The sequence below is a fragment of the Pseudorasbora parva genome, chromosome 9 (genome assembly GCF_024679245.1).
Source record: "Pseudorasbora parva isolate DD20220531a chromosome 9, ASM2467924v1, whole genome shotgun sequence".
Classification (NCBI taxonomy): Eukaryota; Metazoa; Chordata; class Actinopteri; order Cypriniformes; family Gobionidae; genus Pseudorasbora; species Pseudorasbora parva.
Genome location: NC_090180.1, coordinates 8,967,489 through 8,989,691, shown reverse-complemented (window position 1 = coordinate 8,989,691; position 22,203 = coordinate 8,967,489). Strand labels below are relative to the sequence as shown.

Sequence of the window (22,203 nt, the reverse complement as noted above, 5' to 3'; positions counted from 1 at the left end):
AATATTAATTTGCACTACTACTTTTACACTCTCTCTCTCTCTCTCTGTCTCTCTCTCTCTCTCTCTCTCTCTCTCTCTCTCTCTCTCTCTCTCTCTCTCTCTCTCTCTCTCTTCTTCTGTTCACAGTTTGGGCAGTTCTCTGAACCAACAGACATAACAACCGCAGCTGGTCCTCCCAGCCAATGTGCAGCACCATCCCTTACCTTAATGTCCAATACCTGTGTGCTGGTCAGCTGGGAGGTAATTTATCATATTTAAAGCAGGCCCATCAATAGGACATATATCATTAATTAACACATTCAGCAAATAAATATTGTAAGTATTGATGGTCAGATGAGCTGAAGTACAAACAATCAACCAATATTTGTTTTATGCACTTCCTCTGTCTCTCTTTCAGAGTCCCGAGAGCTCAGGGGCCGACATCTCTGAGTACCGTCTGGAGTGGGGCCGAGAGGAAGAGCCCATGGAGCTGATCTACTGCGGCCCTGACACGCAGTGTGAGATCTCAGACCTGACACCTGCTACTCATTACTACTGCAGACTACAGGTATCACTGTCACTGAAGGGTTCTTTCCATTTGCACCATATTGTTCAAAAATTATTTTAAATATATTTTATACAGACAGTGTCTCTAAATTGTGCCCAGAAATGTCCTGTGTTTTCCACTTGATTCGTAATTAATGATATGGCTATATCTTTTAGTACTTTTATTGCTACAGTGTAAGGCACAATGCACTTGGGAGTAAGAAAGTCAAAATAACTGATTAGCCCACAATATAGTTTTATTATATTACTTATACATGGCTGTGGTGTTTCGCTCTGCTGCAGTTTCATGGCTCAAACCAAAATGTAAAAACTTGGATTACCTTTGGAAATATTTGTGCCATACATAACATATTTAGCATTTGCTCTTGGCTATTTTAGCCCATTTAATTATGACTGGAGTAGTAAAAGTATGACAGGAAAAGTTGAAAAGAACAATGAAAGTTGGCGCTTTATTAAATGTATCATCTTGTGCACTGAGGCTGTAAGAAGGTTCTCGTCATTATGCTTTAAATAAATGGGCTAGTGTCCGTCATGTCGAGATTAAATTATATTGCCAAGATGAATGGCATTAAGATCACTATTACAACTTTCAGTTATTATGAAATATTGTCGTGCAGCTCAATATATGCTTTACAGAGACGAAGTGAGATCAAATGAGGGTAACACTTTACAATGAGGTCTCATTTGTTAACATTAGTTATTTTATTAACTAACATTAACAATGAGCAGTCCATTTGTTACGGTATTTCATCATTAATCTTGGTTCATAAAAATCCAACTGTTCATTGTTTGTTCATGTTAGTTCACAATGCATTAAGTATTTAATAAAGACAACTTTTGATTTCCATAATATATTATATATGTTATATATTATGTATGTTAACTAATGAAACCAAGTGTAAAGTGTTTCAAAAATGAGAGAAAATTTAGTTTATATATATTTGTAAATATTTAAGGATGTATGCTGATGAACTCAAATGAAATTCTCTAAATTTTTCAGGTGACATTATTGCATAAGAAATCACATTAGGGCTGTCAGTGGATTAATATTTAATTGTCCATTTTAGAGAAGCCCATCACCCCGCTGCGTGTTTCCTTCCCCTTTCTAGGAGGACAGTGGGTAAACAGTAGAGTATTAATGATGATAATCGGTAGCTAATGAAAGGAGAAGGCCAGAGGGCCGATTTGGTGTGTGCATTAACGAAGTGGTGTCCACTGACAACCCTAATGTGATTTCTTATGCAATAATGAGTGCATTTCATTTGAGTAAATAAATAATTGAGTTAATCATTTATTAATAATGATTAATACAATAATTATTCATAGTTAATGCCTTAACACATTTAGTTCCTTTTTAGGGAAAGGAAATTAAATACCAGGCCTAAGTGTATTTATGTTTGGCAATTTGTCATAATTTGTAACTTACTTTGACAACAAAATTGTAACTATCAATTTAAAAACACAGCCAAAAATCAAATATATTAATAAAGTACATTATACTGCATGGTAAATTGACCCTTTTTGTTATTTTATTTTTTAAAGGCGGCGAATCAAGCAGGCGCAGGACTGTACAGCGAGCACACGAGCTGTCAGACCCCCGCCACCATTCCCGACGCAGTCTCAGTGTTGTGTGTACTTGAGCACGACCCCACAGATAGCGGCGTCTACTCGCCTTCAACATGCCTGGCTTTGAAATGGGATGAGCCCTGCAACAATGGAGTGGAGATCACGTCCTACACTCTTAAACTGGGAGAGCAGCTCATCAGCTTGGGCTCCGGCACCTGCCATGTGCTGCAGAATTTACAGCCTGACAGTGAACACAGGTATGTACATACACACTTAAACACCCAACCACAAACCATTCTGACACCACCTGTGAACACAGGTATGTACATGCGCACTTAAACACACAACCACAAACCATTCTGACACCACCTGTGAACACAGGTATGTACATACACACTTAAACACACAACCACAAACCATTCTGACACCACCTGTCTGTCCACTAGATTACATTTATCTGTTGATCTTCATAAGGACTTCTGCGACATGGGACATCAGTCTTAACTAATAACCATTTAGCTTTCCGATTGCCTCTGAGCCACATCTGTGACCTGCAGGGAGTAGTTACGCTCCATCTCTGGTCTCATTTGAATTCAGCAAAGTTGTCCATTTCAGCGAAGCATGACGCCACAAACACGTCACCCCGCTGCGTGTTTCCTCCCCCTGCCTAGGAGGACTGTGGGTAAACAGCAGACTGTTAATGATGCTAATCGGTAGCTAATGAAAGGAGAAGGCCAGAGGGCAGATTTGGTGTGTGTATCTACGAAGTGGTGTCCATAACAGGACATCTATCCCTGCATGAGGCCACCACCATGCACATAAGTGTCTTCATCAGCCAGCTTATGCAACCCATGTTTTTGTCTGAGAGCTTTGATTATAGTCTTTAAATTAGAGATCTGCATGGGGCTGATTTTTCTTTTTTTCAGTTTCGTCCCACTTTCCGTTGGGTCAGTCTCAGTCTCAGTCTCCCCACTTAATGATTTTCTTCCTGCCTTCTCGCACTCAGTTTATACTAATGTTCAAAAGTTTGGGGTCAGTAAGATTTTTATTTTTTTTTTCCAAAGAAATTAATACTTTTAATCAGTAGGGACACATTAAATTTATCAAGAGTGGCCATAACTTCTGATTCAAAAGGTTTCTATTTTAAATAAATGTTGTTATTTTGAACTTTCTATTCATTTCAAGAATTTTGTAGAAATTCGTCACGGTTTTGTTTCCACAAAAATACTGTTTTCAACTTTGATGATAATAAGAAATGTTTCTTGAGCACCAGATCAGAATGATTTCTGAAGGATCGCGTGACACTGAAGACGATGCTGAAAATGCACTTTTGCCATTACAGTAATATGAATTAAATTTTTTAATATATTAATATGGAAAACAGGTATTTTAAAGGGGTAGTTGCATGCGATTTCACTTTTTTAACTTTAGTTAGTGTGTAATGTTGCTGCTTGAGCATAAACAGCATCTGAAAAGTTACAGTGAAGTTCAATGCAAACGGAGATATTGTCTTTTAAAGTTATGGCAGTTTATTGCCTACAAAAACGGCCGGTTTGGACTACAACAAGCTTCTTCCTGGGTTGGTGACATCATAAACCCTTGCTAGTCACCGCAGATGTGACTTCTGCCCGTAATGGTAAGGGGCGAGGCATTTTCGGACAACCTGTGCTTGGCACTTCAGCCAATAATAATACAGGAAACTAGTTTTGGCCATCTAACCAATCTAAGACCATTGCGTTTATCAGAAGGATGGGCTTCCTGGAAGCAGGAAGCAAACGAGCTGTTCAAAAGACAGTGGAGACAGCGGTGTGGAATAAAGGTCAAATATAAGAAAAATACGGCATTAAAAAAAGAAAGAAGTAATAAGACATGTTATACTGCGCCCCATAAACACAAACAAGCCTAGAAAAAAAAAACACGGAACCACCCCTTTAAAATATAATCATATTTTACAATATTACTGTTGTTAATTTTTTTTTATCAAATAAATGCAGCCTTGGTGAGCATAAGAGACTTATCAAAATCAAAAACATTTTAAAAAATCTTACCAACCCCAAACTAGCGTAGGTTAGTGTAGGATTTCTACTGTATGACCATTTTTTCCCCAGGTGTATTACATTTATTGTCATGAAGCTTTCCTGTAGCTCAACCAGTAGAGCATGGCGCTAGCAACGCCAAGGTCATGGGTTCGATTCCCAGGGAAAGCAAGAACTGACAATAATGTAAAAAATGTGTACCTTGAATGCAATGTAAGTCGCTTTGGATAAAAGCGTCTGCCAAATGCATAAATGTAAATGTAAATGTAATGAAGCTTATTCTCAATAATATTGTATTTGTCTGCTTTTGAACTTCCTCTCGGTTAGCATTATCAGCCACTCATTACACCCCACTGGCTGTGTTGTATTTTCCTGCCATTGTGACAAAGATCCAGTCCACTTTTTATTTATTTTCATATGCATTAAAAAAAACTGATGGCAGGAGTCCACTCTCACAGATTTCATTATCTGATACAAGGCTATCTCAGCAATCTCCTGCCAGAGTGGTTCTGAGTGACCTAATGGCAGTAACCTCTGTTATTTTGCTTGCTCATACAAAGAAGAGACAGTTCAGTATATTTAACACCTTATATTCACATCAATGGGTTAAGGTAGTAATATTGTGCTTAAAACAGATTTGCTTAAGTTATCAATAACCTCAGATAGAGCAGAATCTCAATATGTCTTATTCATTCTCATTGATTCAGAGGTCTTCAACCCCGCTCCTGAGGACTCGCTGTCCTGCAGAGTTTAGCTCTAACACCAATCAAACTCACCTGAAGCAGCTTATCAAAGTCTTCAGGATCCCTTAAAAATCACTAACTGATATCAACTTTGCAGGGCAGTGGATCTCCAGGCTGATTTATTTCCAGGTTAAAATGAAGATGAGATTTTGAATCTCCGGTTAAGACTTTTGAACCCCACTGTACCAGTTTTTTTAGCCAGACCCGACCCGACCCGATTGATCGCTCTTAGATCGATTATGTCTTTTGTCATTAGGGGCGTGCAGACTAATGAAATCTTGTGAAAGGTTAAAGTATGTTTTGTTTTCAGTTAAATGTCAACCAAATAGTCTGGTGTAGTGGGAGAGCTGCTGTTAATTTCAGTCCAGACTCCCCAACCCACAATTTTTTTTTAACCCAGAAATTGATTTTGGTTCCGTTTGATTTAATAACACAACAAGGCATTATCCTTGAATGATGGGCTCCTACCCAAAGCACTTTCAGCTGACAAATATAAATTTGATTGAGTTTAGCAAGGGGAAAGTTAAGGAAGTTATTTGCATCCTCTAGTGAGTGAAACTTAGCATGACGTGACTTATTACTTTTTATAGTGGCAGTGTGTGAAGAGATCAACTGCATCTCATTTCATATCAAGGTTGACTCAAGTGAAAAATGACTGGGTAAAACAAGCTGTTGTCTCAAATATTTTATTTATATAATTTCTAACACTCAAGTGTATCTACATCAGATTTTGTTGTGCCATGGAAATGTCATAGTGTTACACATGTTTAACAGCAAAACTAGAGCACATCTGTTGGCCTGCTGATAAACATACTGTATGTGAACCCCCCTACATTTCATCCATCCATACATGCATATTCAGATGAAGCTGATCATATGAGTGTCATCTGCCCACCTTCTGCATGAATGTCAGCTGTAATCGGAGGGGATTGTTGTGGTTTTAACACATGCACATGAATCAGTGTAGTGTAGTGACTCACACATTAGGTCTGTTATAGTTATTTTGGGAGGAATTACAGCAGAAATAACCATGTGATAATGCCTGGTTGTCCGTTTGATAAAACATTTAATTGTTTTATCACTGATATCAGTTCAACACAAATATAAATGATATAACTTATATCTAACGGTTTACACATTTCTATCGTTGCACCGATTATACAGGTAAAATTGACCAGCCCTAAAAATCACCTGATGTGCATGGTTTAAATAAGACTCTCTGTGCTATCAGTCTGCAGATTCAGGCAGTGAATGAGATTGGTGCCGGTCCCTTCTGCCCTCCCCTGCTGGCCCGCACCAGGCCACTGCCACCTGCCCCTCCCCGACTGGAGTGCACCGCCGCGGGTCCCCAGAGCCTCAAACTCAAGTGGGGAGACGGCAGCAATGCCAAGAGCCTGCTTGGAGAAGAGATGGTCTACAACTTGCAAATGGAGGACAAGAATAGAAGGTCTGTTCATCTCAATCACACCTCATAAATGGCAATAAAGGCACAGATAAAAGGAAATCATTGAATTCATTTTGAGAGCACGCTGTGAGCGATTAAGTAATTTAGTCAAGGTGAACTGTCATTAAATGGTGCTAATAATCTTTTAACATTTTTTTTTTTAAATGAGTGCTTTGAGGTCTGAAAATTATTCTAGGTCTTTAGGCATTACTGTTTTAGACATAGCCATAGATTGGTGAGGTCACTACATTAACCTACCCAAGTTTTACTTTGGCTCACCTAATTTAATTGTAACTGTTGGTTGTTTTCCTTGGCAGAGTGGCATGTTGGCAGTATTTTTGATTGGGCAACAGGGCTGACAGATGGGCATTTAATAGAAATTATAATGAATTCCCCAACCAGCACTGTCAAAAATCCTTTTAGTGTTAGACTGGTTAATTGACTAATTATTGCAATGATTTCCTTTAGCCAGTAACAGTTTTTCTACACAGTTAGAATATACATTTTTTATAGAAAAAGTATGTGAACCCCTGCAGAATCTGTGAATAATTTTATCAAAATAAGAGCGATCATACAAAATGCATGTTATTTTTTTTTATTTACTAATGTCCTGAATAAGATATTTTACTAATGTACATGTTTACATATAGTCCACAAGACAAAAATAGCTGCATTTATTAAAATGACCCGATTAAAAGTTCATGAACCATTGATTCTTAATATTTTGTGTTTTTACCTGGATGATCCATGTTTTTTCGTGACGGTTGTTCATGAGTCCCTTGTTTGTCCTGAGCAGTTAAATAGCCCAACGTTTGAAAAATCGTTTCCTTTTGCCTATTTGAACTTTTTCAAGCAGTGGCTGTATGATTTTGTGATCCATCTTTTCACACTGAGGATAATTGAGAGACTCAAACACAACTCTTATAAAAGATTCAAACATTCACTGATACTCCAGAAGGAAACATGATGCCGGGGGGGGGACTATTTTGAATTTGAAGGTCAAGGTAAATTGTACTTGATTTTTTTTCTAAAAACATGCAAGTATCTTCTGTTGCTTCTGAAAGGCAGCACTAAATTAGGAAAATTGATATTTAAACAAAATAAGAAAATTTGGGCTCTTCATGCTGTTGGTAAATCTGGCCCCAAGTCTTCAGATATTTTTATATCTGAGCTGTAATTTTAAAAGAAATGCTAACTTTTGTGATGTTGGACAAACCCCCCTGGCTTTTGTCCCAGAGGAGACCAGATCAATTGAACATGCGGTTGGCACCGGCACACGCTAGCTTTTGGCCCAACAGTGGAAACACGGCTATTGAGGCTCATCTTATTCTGTGCAGGGCCTGAAAGTCACAAAATGAAACGTCATAGTCATAAACAGAGGACTATCAGTTGGTAGCATAATGTCCCCTTGACTTTGTGTGTTATTCCTGATCAAATTATACTGATAACCATATTTACTAAAGGCCTAAGATCCAATTGCCATCATTGGTGTGCATTAGAGTTTGGTAAATGTTTTTTAGTAGTTTAGAATTTGCTACATTAACAATGATTGATTTAGCTGATTAATCAAAATTAGATGCCGACTGCACAAATGGGAGTCTTGATTCAGCTCAGCTTTGAAATGACTTGTAATCCTTCTCATATTATACATTTTATTTCTGGTCAGATTACCTAACCACAAATGTACTATCCTGTCCATCAAACGATCAATAGCAGATATTGTATCAGAACACTTAGAAAGAACCTATACCCTTTGCATAAATCCAAAATAGACCAGCTTTGGGTGAAAAGACCATGTAGAGGAGAGTTTGACAAGCTTTGATGAGAATATTAAGTATGAACTGCAGATCAGTGGACTGTTACCTTTGTCTGATTTGTATGATATCAAGCTGGCAGGATTTTCTTGACATTGGGAATTGGCAAAATCATTAAATAGCAGCTGTTGCCTGTTTTGACCTTGTGTGACCTGGTGGTTGAGCTCACTGCCAATACTAGAAATTTCCACCTAATTTAATGTAATTGAGACCAAAAAAGGTTCAATTAAATAATATTTTATATGTCTGGGTCTGGTTTACAATGTCACAATGTCCTTTTTTGTCTTAGAAATACACAAATGAGCATAAAAGGGCATTCTTTAACATTTTGTTATATGGTTTATGTTTTTTTTGTGTTTTTTTAGACAAATTGAAGATGGTCGTTAAAACGAGCAATCATGTTCAACAAATTATGTTGAAGAGAATATACGTGAAAATGCATTAACCGAAATAGGGGAGGAGCCTGCTAAAAGAATTTAGAGTACGCTAGAGATTGTAAGCTTTCAAATGATACCTAATTTATAATAATTGCTACAATTTGTGAAATAAAAAAGGTAATTACAAAAATAATCATAATAGAATGATTTAATAAGGATCGTGTGACTGAAGACTGGAGTAATGTTGCTGAAAATGTAGCTTTGACATCACAGGAATAAATTGTATTTTAAAATATATTAAAATAGAAAACACATTTTAAATTGTAATAGTATTTCACAATAATACAGTTTTTTATCAAATAAAGGCGGGCGTACATGGTGCAATTTTTGCTGTCGTACGAACTCGCAGACGATTTTTTTTTTCTCGGGAGAAATCGCGTGGACATCGTGGATGCTCATAAATGGCTCGTATGCCATTTATGAGGCTCGCACCGTGTGAGAGGAAATACGAGACGAGCCGAGCACGTTAAGAGCACCTCCCGACCTTACGATAATTTTTAAACATGTTTAAAAAGTTCGGGGAGTCGGCCCGATTTTTACCAGCATATGGCTGTCCCCTATTGCCAAATCATGCACAAGCACGTCACATACGCTCAATCTATATGACTATTATTAGCTCAGTGGCTGCCACATACTGCGTTCACACACACACACACACACACACACACACACACACACACACACACACACACACACCCACACACACACACTTTCTCTCTCTCACGTGCACTCTTCTCTCTCCCTCTGGTTGTTTCGGTTAAAAGGAATGGCTGTTCTCTGCTTTTCAACAAATCATTTTCACATCTTTTTTCTTAATTTTTTGTATCTAAAGCTATAGCAGCAACATTGAAAGCTCCGGTGTCTGTGTTACATGAAAACTCGTGTGATCGCGGCCGGCTCGAGGTGCAAACAGTCGTGCCGTGTAGGCCTACCAGCTGATTTGATGCGATGATCAAATTAAATGGCTCGTAGCGTCTGCAATATCTCACGACCTTCCGAGTGTCCGAATTCGCACTGTGTACGCCCGCCTTAAATGCAGCCTTAGTGAGCATAAGAGACTTCTTTAAAAAAACATGAAATTCTACCCACCAAATGTCCGATTACTAAGTAAATTAGTAAATTACATAGCATTAACATAAATCAAATGTGTGTGTGTTTTAGGTTTGTCACAATTTACAGAGGGCCAAGCCACACGTATAAGGTACAGAGACTTTGTGAGTCGAGCAGCTACTGTCTCAGGATTCAAGCTGTGAGTGAGGCAGGAGAGGGGCTTTTCTCTGAAATACACACCTTCCATACCACCAAATCTGTTCCTCCAGCTCTCAAGGGTAAAGTATCCTTGTACAAAAACATCCACATATTGTTTCATGCCACACGTGTTTATGTACTAAATGGATACCTATTGGCTATTTAAATACTATAGCTAAACTTGTGTATTATCTTTTAGCTCCCAAAGTGGTACAGATGGAAGGGAATGCTTGTGAAGTCAGCTGGGAGAGCATTCCACCAATGAGAGGAGACCCCATCATCTACATCCTACAGGTGCTGGTGGGCCGAGAATCTGATTACAAACAGGTGAGATTCCATTCTTCACATCTCAGGCTAATCGATAGCCCTAATCTATAGGAAACTGTGATACATCTCATGACTTCTATCACGGAGTTCATTTCTACAGAAACACATTCACATTTTCTTTACTTATCTAATTTGCATACAAAGTAGATTATATATTTTTATGAAAATGTGATGAGAGAATTTTTGTATTAAAATAGAGAAATGTGTTAATGCACATTCAGTTTGATAGCCCTTTTTAGATGACTCATCCCCTAAAATTGCTTTTTTAATTGCTTTTAGTTTGAGACATCCATTTAATTTGTACCGCAGCATTTTGCGTAATTTATGATTATTTTATATATTTAATTTACATTATTAACTTCTTATACTAATATCTTCATACATTTGACAAACACTACGACTAACACCAACACAGACTAAAGGAAAATGCTACTCTTTGCACTGCATTGTTATTGAAGGAAAGGGAAAGAGATGGAGAGATGTCATCGCCACAGTCTAAGTCTGAGATAGGACTCGGATGTTAGGTCTGTGTCCTCCGCCTCAGACTATTAGTATTCTGCGGCTAACGCTGATGCCACTGCTGATGGCTTGATAGAGACTAACAACCAGCTCATCTATCATACTTGATACAAGTGAAGAAAGGAACCTTTCATTATTTGCCTTTCATTCTATTGTGGTTGGTATTTTTGACTTGAAAATGCGTTGGTTGTGATTTGGAGAAATTCCAGTAATACAGAAAAACAGCATATAGTTCTGCTCATAGGGTTAGCCTGATTAAACTATTGAGCATAAAAGGTATTCACACCAATTATAATATAACTCAATTTATGGTACACTCAGTTTAAATGTTGTCGTCTTCACCTCCTATTAAAGTTTTATTAGCGTTACAGTGGTATGAAGCAGGGCGCAGACTAAAGCCTGAGACATTTTACGTTGTATATGCAACGTAAAATCGAGAAAAATGTGGATATGACGTAATTGATGGGAAGTAATGACAAGGGACGGATTTTACACTGGTTAAAATAGCAGCATCTTTTTTTCCTGTGTTTTGACCCAGAGATTCTATACTCTTTCAGAAGATGCATAATAGTGCACGGTATAACAGTAAAACACAGAAAGGTGGAAAATTCCATAAATTGCAGGGAAGCATCGTTGTCCCATAAATGACGGAAAATTCCATCAATAGGGAAATGTAATAATTAAAGGTACTGTATGTAAGAAATGTATTTCAATGAATCATAAAAGCGCCCTGATATGTCCCTAGACGTTGAGAAATCATATTAATTTCAAATACTTATATCACTGACAACAGTAGTCCGGCCAGGATAATTGTCATTTAAAAGTTGTTGTTGCAGCCCTCAACTGACATTGATGTTGTCATGTTGTGTTTTGGCCTGAAGCTCCGCTCTCCACCTATCGACCAATCACGAAGTCAGTAGTGTTTCGGCATTTGGGTTGCCAGCTCTGCTCTAGTTACCACAGCTGTAGTTACAAACGTGACTGCTGGATCATGCAGCCTATCTGGCAACCTTGAGTCGGGGGGAGGGGGAGAGGGGATAGGGATTGCAGTACCAGTTTTGGCCACAATCTTACATACACTTCCTTTAATTTGCAATTACATGTTAACTTTAGACTTAGTCTTAGTAGAATAAGTTCACTTGTATTTGCAAAGTTACTTGTATTCAGTCTTTTGGGGAACCATCAAAATAATGTTTAGCAGATTCATATTTTGGGCTCATATTCACTGCCATTATATAGCTTGGATTAACCAGGATTTTTTTTTTTTAAATATAACTCTGATTGTCTGAAATTGACATCCATCTGAAGTCATATACACCTAAGATGGTTTGAGGGTGAGTAAATCAAGGGTTAAATTAAAATTCTGAGCTATGCCTTTAAGACTACTAATATTCTAATGACTGGTAGGTGACGTGTAGTTGCAAAGTTACTTATAGTTAATAAAATGCCTAAATTGCCTAAATAGTGTTACTGTTTGTCCTTTTGTGATGTTTGTCGTGTTTGAGTCCTTGGTTTTCCACAGAGGGAGGATTATTATCATTCACTGCACTGCAAGTGACATTATTGCACACATTTTTTGTCAGTTCTGTTACAAATGTGCTGTCATTTTACATTTTAATGGCCACATTAGTAGATCATCCGGTGAGTCTAAATCCACTGAGCAGAGCGGTTCTGAAGGCCACGAGGACTCTCCATGGAGTTCTACATGACCGCTTCTGTCATAACCAGAGCGGGCCAATCAGATCCCTTCCTTCACTCATATATTTCTCTGCTAGGGGCAAGTGCCCTGCTGTTCTAATGTCTAATGTAGCTGGCATGGTTCCTATTACTCTGCTAATGTGTGCCTTGTCCTGTCAGCTGTTTAAATGGATGTGAGTCAGGAGCGGGTTGTTTGCTTGTAGAGAGAAGTGAGCATTTAAAGGTAGCAGATGCTGTGTTCTGTTTGCACTGTTTCTGATGTGTCTGTGAACTCTGCGCTAAGGTGGCTAGCAACTAGTGTATATCTCAATTTCACCAGTTTTTTCCACTATATAAAACACGTAAAAGTTAGAGACAGAGCAGGGATCCAGCACAAATCCCGTCTACATCTCAGATCATTTTCACCCAGCTAACTGTACAGCCAATGCATGTTTACTCTTCATTAGTGAATTAAAATGACGTAAGCATAGACATCTGGCCATTTAGGGCCCTATCATACACCTGGCGCAATGCGATGCCAGGCGCGATCCAAGTGTTTTTGCTCTAGTTTCAATGCGACGCAGTTATCATTTTCACGTCCAGTGCCGCTGTTTAAATAGAAAAGGCCCATCTGTTCGCCCAGCGAGCTGCTGATCTGAAAACAAGGTGTGTTCAGGTGCATTGTTGGCACGTCGCTATTTTGAGGAACTGAAACGACTGTGCCATGGACCAACAAAAACCGGGTCTAAAGTTAATAGCGCAGTATTTTTGTGTTATTTAAAGGGTGCGTACACTCTGCTAATTGCACACACAGATGCGCAGCAGCACACAAACATCTTTAAATGCTAAAAAGAAAAGAAAACACACTTTGTATTTCTGCTCGTAAATTCTGCCATGTAAGTAGCGAAATCCGCCATGGTGCCAGCGCAACTGGCTTTTAATGGGAACGGGAGATTAGACTCTTTATTGCACGTTACGCCCAAAACACACCCATGACCCTTTTGGACCATGCACCTGGCACGCCTACCGTTTTTTCCCATCGTTAAACTAACAAAAGCGCATTCGGACATGCCCTAAGTGCACCATGCGCTTTAAATAGGACCCTTAATGTAAAAGTTAGTTCCAATTTTGGCCTGTAATTATATTATTATTAAGGTCCAATAACCAATAAAATGCTGCACTTTTTTACTCAATATACATCAAATTTAAAAAATCACAAAACACTACACGTGTTAGTTTAGGCATTACCACAGTATAATATAGTGTATGGAAAATGGATATTCGTTTTGAGATTTGATAGAGGTTATTTATTACTTTTGTGATGCTTTAAGATTACTTTTAAAGATTACTCTTTCCATTATTTGTTGCTCAAAGTTAATCTAAATGTAAAAACTGAGGAAAAGAGCATGAGCAATAAAATATTCAATATCGACTCTATATGTAGTATTGTATTGAAAACATAGAAGTGATACAAATAGTGAAATCTTCCTGTGCTGTTATATGAAATGTCAGCACTTGTGGACCTGAATAAATTGGTGGGTGTTTTATTTCATCGCATTGTACTTTTTTTTAGTTTGTTTATAAAATGTATACTTATTTTTATTTTGTCTGCTCAGGAGCAATTGGCTTGTTTTTGTCAACTTTCATTAACGGGTGCATCGCTGTCTCCGTTTTACACGCTCTTCTGAACTCAAATGGCATCTGTTTCATTCCTCGCTGCAAATGGAAAAATGAAATAGTAGCTGTCAAAAAGGGTTGGCAGAAACAACTTCTATTAAGTTTATCTTTTTCGACGCATTATACTGCTGAAAGGGACGGTTTCTAAATGTATTTGCATAGCTTGTGTATATGGTTGATACATTAGGGTTTTCTAAAGCCTGATGTGCACGGTAAGCTGAAGTTCTCCTTTCCTCTTGAACATCAAATGTTTAGTTCTCAGTTTTTGTACACCTTTGTGCCGTGCCACTTTATCCATACGTCTGGAATAAACAATGAAGGTCTTAATATTTAGCTCCTGTCCTGTTAGAGCGGAACGTTTTGACTTTTTAGTGATTTTTCTCTGTTTCATTTATGTCCACAAATGAAAATGTGTCCATCTCAGCAGTGCGTAAGGAAGGTTACAAATTGTGGGTGGCTTTCAAGTGAAATTGAACAACTGTTGTTTGGCAAACTAAAAGCAGCCACATGTGAAAAGCCTCATACATAGCAAGCGCTCTGTGTTGTGTCATTTAGAATGGGCTTTTCTTCCCACACATGACCTATTCTGCATTTTAATCAGACTTCCTTGAATTTGTGTTGAATATTTCATGTTAGTAACCGCATATCATGCATGTAGTCTAATTGGAAGATATATTTTCCCGGTGAAAAATCATCTTTTCTGTATAGTTTTCTTATCTAGACTCTCTGTCATACCTTATATATTTTTGTGGCGTTGTCAAAAGTACAGGATATGAAGGCCCGCTCACATGAGGAACGTACCCTATTGACCACTATCTATCATATTGACATAGAAAGGCTTCCCTCTGCTCTTACTTTAATAAATGTTGAATGCTCCTTTTCCTAATATTACATTTTGTGAATTATTATTATACTTTATCCTGATCGATAGAATCACTAGTTATATACAAACATTCAACTACATGAATTATTAAACATTGATAATAATAGTGAATTATTATTGCTATTATAAAGAATTATCATTATAAAAAGTACATGCTTTAACGAGATTCATATTTATTTTATATTTTATAATGTAAATGGCCCCACTTTATATTTGGTGGCTTAACTACTGTGTACGTACATTAAAAAAAATAAATACACTGTACTAACTGTGTTCATATTGTATTGCCTAACACTTCTGCTGATATTGAGGTGGGATACGGGTAAGGTCAGGGGTGGCTGTGGGGGTACGGGTAAATTTAAGGGTGGGATTATGTGTAAATTAATTACAGATTACAGTAATTACATGCCAGGTATTTTAAAAATGGAGTACAATGTAAAACATGTATGTACACAATAAGTGCATTGTATCAAATTATTAATTTAAATTTTAGTAAAAACGTAGTTAAAGGGATAGTTCACCCAAAAAAGAAAATTCTGTCATCATTTACTAACCCTCATGTTGTTCCAAACCTGTCAGAGTTTATTTGTTCTGCTGAACACAAAAGAAGATATTTAGAAGCATGTTTGTAACCAAGCAGAGAAAGCAACCATTGACTATCAAAGTATTTTTCCCCTACTACACTGTAAAAAAAAGGCAAATTTTGTTGCACTACAATTGACTTAGATGTATAAGTTATTTCAACTTAAATTATGTTAAACTGACTTTAAAAAATGAGTTACATCTTGTATAACTAATAAAAACAAGTTTAACGTTTCTTAACTTATTTTGATGCGTTAAAACAATGTAAAAACATATGTTGTCATAACTTATTGAACATATCATTTTTTACAGTGTATAGAAGTCAATGGTTGCTTTCTCTGCTTGGTTACAAACATTCTTCCAAATATCTTCTTTTGTGTTCAGCAGAACAAACAAACGCATACAGGTTTGGAACAACATGAGGGTAAGTAAATGATGACAGAATTTTCATTTTTTGGTGAACTATCCCTTTAAAGGGCATTTAATATAAAATGGGTCCATGCAAATAATATTTTATTATTTTAAAAAATGCATATATTTTATTTTATAATTAGTAGTATTTTTAATAGTATTAATAACTAGCATTGTTAATTATATATCATTACATTATATTATTATATATTTTATTGTATTATATTACTAAATATTATTAGTATAACACAAGCTTACATTTTCTGCTTTTAAACCACAAATTGGTTTACCAAAGAAAAATTCTGTGGTAATCAACATTATGCCATTAACTTGTGTTGAACCTGTAAACATGAGCGACTCCTGATGGTGACCAGTTGTTGGTGTTAGTGAGTTTTCTGCAGTTTGAGCTTATAAAACTGTATTTTTCACAAGCTTTCTTTTCTTTCTTTCTTTTAGTTATATAAGGGAGAGGACACAACCTTCCAGATCTCGGGCCTGCAAAACAACACAGACTATCGCTTCCGTGTGTGTGTGTGTCGGCGGTGTCAGGACAGCACGCAGGAGCTGTGCGGACCCCTCAGCCCATCCTCGCTCTTCACACTGCGGCGCACGGAGCTCGCCCTCCCCGGAGAGCTCAGCTCCGCCGACACCCTGAAGCCCAGCGGCATGTTCGCCACGGACGAGCGCTTCGCGGCGGTCTTAGTCGGGGCTTTCGCGGCCCTGTCTTTCCTCATCGCTTTTGTGGTGGAATACTTCTTCATGAAATGAAGATGTTAAAAAGCAACGCAGAACCAGCAGCCAGTCAAGAAAGAAAAACATTTACGTTTGGAGTAACACACAAACACTTAAAGTATACATCCGATGCGACGTACTGTAGGCTGAGTATGTTATACAGGCTCTCCTTTCTCTGTCTTTTATTCTTCCCCCCCCCCCCCCCCCCTCTCTCTCTCTGATGCCTTCCGGCCTGCCTGTGCATCACTGTGTCACTCGCTCTTTTACAGCGTGTGGATTTTGCTCTGAATTCTTGGGGAAGCAAAACCACATCATCAAGCCTTACGAAGAGTTGCGCGACGGCCTGTTTTTGCATGCTTCGTTTTTTGTATCCCTTTAAGTGTACGTATATGTTGGGAGGAAAATGTATTGGTATTTTCTCCACATTCATGGCCTTACTTTGTTTTATCCAAGTGTGCTTTTGTTTCACAGCCATATACGAGTATCATAGCTTTATCATGGTGTAATACCCACGGTCACGGTTCACCCAGTGCCGTTTCACTATACACAATCGCGTGACATTCGCATTTTGTCCGTGCGTCTTTGTACGATCACGATCCTTCTCAGAAACACGACATACTGTTACCGTAGTAAGACTGTTTTAAAGCCCCCTGCATTAAGCTGCCAAAGCAAGTTGCAATCCAAGTGTGGTTTAAGTGATGCTGCTATTGTGTGTTTATTTTTCCTATGAATGGAATCAGTTATCTAATATATATAGATACAAATATAAATCTATAAGATTCTATAGAGCTATTGTAATATAAGTACCGACGAGTTTAAGGTAGATCTGTCTTTTGGAGCGTGTCGATTCACAATCTATGGTGCTTTATCTGTGGTCAGTGGTGGTGGCGGTGGACGAGGGTATGGGAAGTTTGACGTGCCACGCGTTCGGTAACAACCACGCACCCTCTTTCCGCCCAAGACAACTGGCCATCTAGTCCTGAGGTGCAGTGACGCAGGGCTACTTCTCGCCTTCCGGCCCCCCGGATGACTTGGCTAGGCTAACGTCGCCCTCTCGGACTGGAGTCGCGACGGCCAGTGCGTAGCTGTGGAACCAAAATAGCCCGTTTGCTCACTCTGTGAATGGCGTGCCCGGGACTTCTCCCGTTGTGTTTTCTCCGTGGCCTGTGTCAACGCGTTGAATGTTTCGTCTTCTTTGAATCCGTGAAAGCCAGTTGGGCATTTCTAAGGTGCTTTACCAAGGTTATTGTCAAAAGCAGCAGTGAATTCCTCCACCCGCTGCACCTGATGTTCATGCCAAAACAGCCTGATGCGCTCGCAGTGCATCTTTAGCCAAGTAAAAGGTACAAACCAGCAGTTCCCATCAATCCAAAGAGTTTCTCCCACATTACACTTGCAGAACCGGTTAGGAGGTTTCGAAAACGGAGAAATAAACTGACAGCCTGTATTGTACCTCAGGGACATGGACTTTTCAGAGGTGAAGAAGAAGTAAATACTGTTTCTGAGAGGGTGCTGCGAAACACTAAACATTGCCGAACGATTCTGATATCGCTGTCGTCGGTAGCGTCATTCCGTTGTATCTGCCTCTGCCGTTTTAAATGCATTTATTTGATCTGTTTTCTCACCTAAGCTGTGCCTTGCTCCAGTTGTTCGTAAGCAAATCGTTTACTAGCTCAGAATACCTTTGCCAAAGTTAATGGGAAAGTAAGGTATCATTCTTTAGGGTTATTTATACTATCTATTGCATACAGTACTTTAAATGGCAATTAAAGTGCAATCTTCATTTATTTATTTTTCAAGAAATTAAGAGATGTAGTTATGTACTATTTTTTTCCCCTCTCTTGTAGCATGTTTTTATTTTTTATTTTTATTTTTTATTTCAGTTATTTTTTATGTATTGTAGATTAACGATAAAGGCCAGCATTCCTTTCATTCATATTTCTGGTTACGTTTATGTCTTTCATTAATTGGGAACATGTAGCATGTACCATGCTAAAACATTTATATATAACCAAATGTCTGTTCATCTCCTATTACAAAGTGCCGAACTCCAGTTAGTTGTCTTTTCATGGAGAACCGTAGCAAATGTTTAACCGTTTTTTTTTTTTTTTTTTAATTATTATTATTTGTGAGTGTGTAACGGGACATACAGTACATAGCTACATTTGGCATTACTAAAGAGTGTTATGACGCTTATGTTATCTTACTGTTTGCCAAAGCGGAAGCTTGTCCACTTTTATGTTGCTTTTTGTTGTTATTTAAAGGGTTACTTGACAAATCCTTTGTGACACTAGAACATGGTTTCTTGAAAAGGAGAAACATAAGTTTAAGTTAAACTTCATCTGTGACTACACTTTTTTTTTAGTAGTAAAATTGTGCCATTTATTTTGATAATCCTTCTGAGGTGAAATCTTACATGCCGTTTCACGCCAAAAGGAAAAAAAACAATCAGACTGTTTCAGGCAAGTGACATTTCTCATTTCCTTTTATTTTTTTCAGACATAGCGCAATAGTGAGTTTATTCCAGTATTTTTGCTAAGGAATTATATATAGAGATATATAGTATGACAACTAACAGAAATTAAGCACTTTTTAAAGTGAAACATTAATCTTTATTAGATTTATCTTGATAAAACTGTATTTCCTAGTCAACGTTGCTATTGCTTTCATATCGAGAGTATCATGCAGTAAGAAATGTCTGTAAAACTGGCCCGCACAGGCTTGAACATATTTAGTGGAAAGTCTGAAAGTACATGGGGTCCTTTTATTGTTAGTGAATGGTTTTTTTTTTTTTCTTCTTTTTTTTGCCCATTATGTTAGTAGTGTTTGATCCCAACCGGTGAGCTCAATTTTTATGTTTTTTTGTTTGTTTTCTTATTGGTCCTTGTAAAATTTCAAAAGAACACAGAACAGTTTTGTGGCCCAAGTATAGTTTTGTATTTTTATATTGTATTTTATTCCGTTTTATCTTTGTTTTGTTTGTGCTCTGTTTTAAATATGAAAATGAATTTGAAAATGATGGTTTGGAGATCGATCAGCTCTCAGTCATCCCAGAGAAATGTATAGAACCGTAAGTGTATTCAAGTATTTTCCAAAAAAAAGTGTATTTTTACCTCAGTTAAAAAAAAAAAAAAAAAAAAAAAAAAACAGTCAGAAAAGGAAAAATATACAAAACATTCCAGGCTTGTCATGATCTACAATTTTTAAAGTCATAAATTTTTCTCGTATTGTAAATGTTAGACAATTTCATATGCATATATATAAAAGAAACTGCCATATCATTGTTAATGTATAGATTTTTGCAAATACTACCCTATGTATGTAAGACTTATCTGTATCTGTAGCGTGTATGTAATATATTTATACCCAATAAATGTTTTAATTTTTTCTGACAGATTGTATTTTGTTCTGGAGGTGTTAATAATTCACAGAGCTTTTGATTGAAGAATTGCCTCAGAATATGTCCTTATTCTCATTTATTGAAAGGCTGTTCTACAATTATGCTGCCGTGTCTGATGTAGAATTATGTTGCTCGTTGAAGCTGCTAGTCCAATTTCATCCTCCACCAAAAGTGCCTCGCCTGAACCTGTTGAAGCAGTTACTCGCTCATAAAGGAGGGTTAAGTCTGTGTTAAGATTCATGTTGTAGAATGATATGATGAATAGCTTTATAAAGAACAATTATTAAATACTGAGCAACCTAAACACCATCAAAATTTCCATTAAGGAAAGATGTCCTCAACTGTTATTCTGGTGCTGTGTTTTTTGGGGAAAAGTTTATTTATTAGTTTGTTTAATACTAAAGTAATATTAAAGGGTTAGTTCACCCAAAAAATATATTTTTTTAATTAATTACTCACCCTCATGTCGTTGGACACCCGTAAGACCTTCATTCATCTTCTGAACACAAATGAAGATATTTTTGTTGAAAGCTGATGGCTGAGAAAGGCTTCACAAAGGCCTCCATTGGCATTCAGTACATTCCCACTCACAAGACCCATAAAGGCACTAAAAACATCGATACAAAGTCCATCTCACTACAGTGGCTCTACAATAATTTTAAAATGTGACAAAAATAGTTATTGTGCGCACAAAAATCTAAATAACGACTTTATCCACCAAGTTATTGACGTGAACTCGACGCATGCGCGAGAATATGAGGCAGATCCGCTGTTTGAAAACATGACCCGGAAGAGGAGGAGCGCCGGTATCGCGTGAGTTCCAGGTGAGATCACATCAGAGACCTACACAGAAGACAATATCTTGGCAGATAAAGTTATTATTTAGATTTTTTTTTTGCGCACAAAAACTATTCTCATCGCGTCGTAAAATTATTGTACAACCACTGTAGTGAATTGGGCTTTGTAATGAAGTCTTTAGTGCCTTTGTGAGTGGGTCAGTGGAAATGAACTGAATGTCAATGGAGGCCTTTCTGAAGCCTTTCTCAGTCATCAGCTTTCAACAAAAATATCTTCTAATGACTTTTTTGTTGTTGTTGTTGACAAATGTATATGAATGAAGCAAATGCAAATTCAGCTGTTCTTATGTTTAACTAAACTCATTTTTGTTTGCTGCATGGTTGAATTGGATCATTAATGGTCAGCAGCAAATACATTAATAAAGTGAGATTAAGTACATCAATTATACTTGTGTAATTTATCAATTTAAGGCAAAATATGTACGATTTTTGGATTAAAATATCTCGGCGTCGCCTATCATTGACATACCCACGTTACCCTTGATTTTATTTTTTAGAAACCATGGAAACACGAAAGATGTCATGTATCTTTTATTAGACAGGTAAATAACCGTTTGGACAGAAAACGAATCACTGTTATACAGCTCAACACAGTTAGTCTTATTGTTTAGCCTAAATCTCGTTTTCTTGATTTACAGTGAGTACCATGTTTTACCATGCCTAATATCAATCCAGCTTACTGTGTGCAACAAGTGTCTCATAGTAGCCGCAGAGCGAATGCACAGAGTAGCATTATAACCAAGCGGCAACCTCCCACGATCTCTCTTGAAGCCAATACGGAAGTAATGTAAACTGCAATTCCTCAACTGGCCAAAAAAAAGGCTCCAGAAAGGAGCAGAATCTCATTGAGCCCCATGTTAAAATTCTCAACTTTAAAGCAGAAAAAAACATGTTTACAGCCTGGTACAAATTGTGGTTTTGGCTTATAAAGCTAATTTTGATCTTCATGACAACTGTGAGGGGGGTGAATTTTTTTATAACTCATACGTTTACGTTATATAAAGCCTTAAAGTCCTGCATAATTAAGGGCATGGTTACGAGTGGATAGCCATTTATCTGCCGTCTATAGTCATTGCGTCACCTCAGCTCCGCGCACATCCCGCCTTTTTGCCCATTTTCTGTTATCCAGGAGTGACACGCGATGACTTGCTCACAAGATGGCAACGCCCAGCTCGCCCATACTTTAAGCTTCAGAACGGCTTATCAGAATCCTATGGGTGACGTCACGGACACTACGTCCATATTTTTTTTACAGTCTATGATTATAACATAACCTTCAACACACTCAGGTGTATCTAACTTGG

General features: G+C 37.6%; 1 protein-coding gene and 1 non-coding gene across 4 annotated transcripts in view; both read left to right on the top strand.

Annotated features, from left to right (window-relative positions):
- The window catches only part of fndc3ba (fibronectin type III domain containing 3Ba), a 151,973-nt gene extending 131,939 nt beyond the window's left edge, over positions 1 to 20,034 (top strand). For all 3 annotated transcript variants that reach the window (XM_067453745.1, XM_067453747.1, XM_067453748.1), the window contains 7 exons: positions 127 to 240; positions 398 to 547; positions 2,089 to 2,369; positions 6,123 to 6,338; positions 9,748 to 9,914; positions 10,034 to 10,161; positions 16,367 to 20,034. In XM_067453745.1, coding sequence (XP_067309846.1) covers positions 127 to 240; positions 398 to 547; positions 2,089 to 2,369; positions 6,123 to 6,338; positions 9,748 to 9,914; positions 10,034 to 10,161; positions 16,367 to 16,678 — 1,368 coding nt within the window. In that variant the 3' untranslated portion in view covers positions 16,679 to 20,034. The remainder of the gene's footprint in view (positions 1 to 126; positions 241 to 397; positions 548 to 2,088; positions 2,370 to 6,122; positions 6,339 to 9,747; positions 9,915 to 10,033; positions 10,162 to 16,366) is intronic.
- trnaa-agc (transfer RNA alanine (anticodon AGC)) lies at positions 4,245 to 4,319 on the top strand. The gene has a single exon. It is a non-coding gene; the product is annotated as a tRNA-Ala (tRNA).
- Positions 20,035 to 22,203: the final 2,169 nt, after the last annotated feature.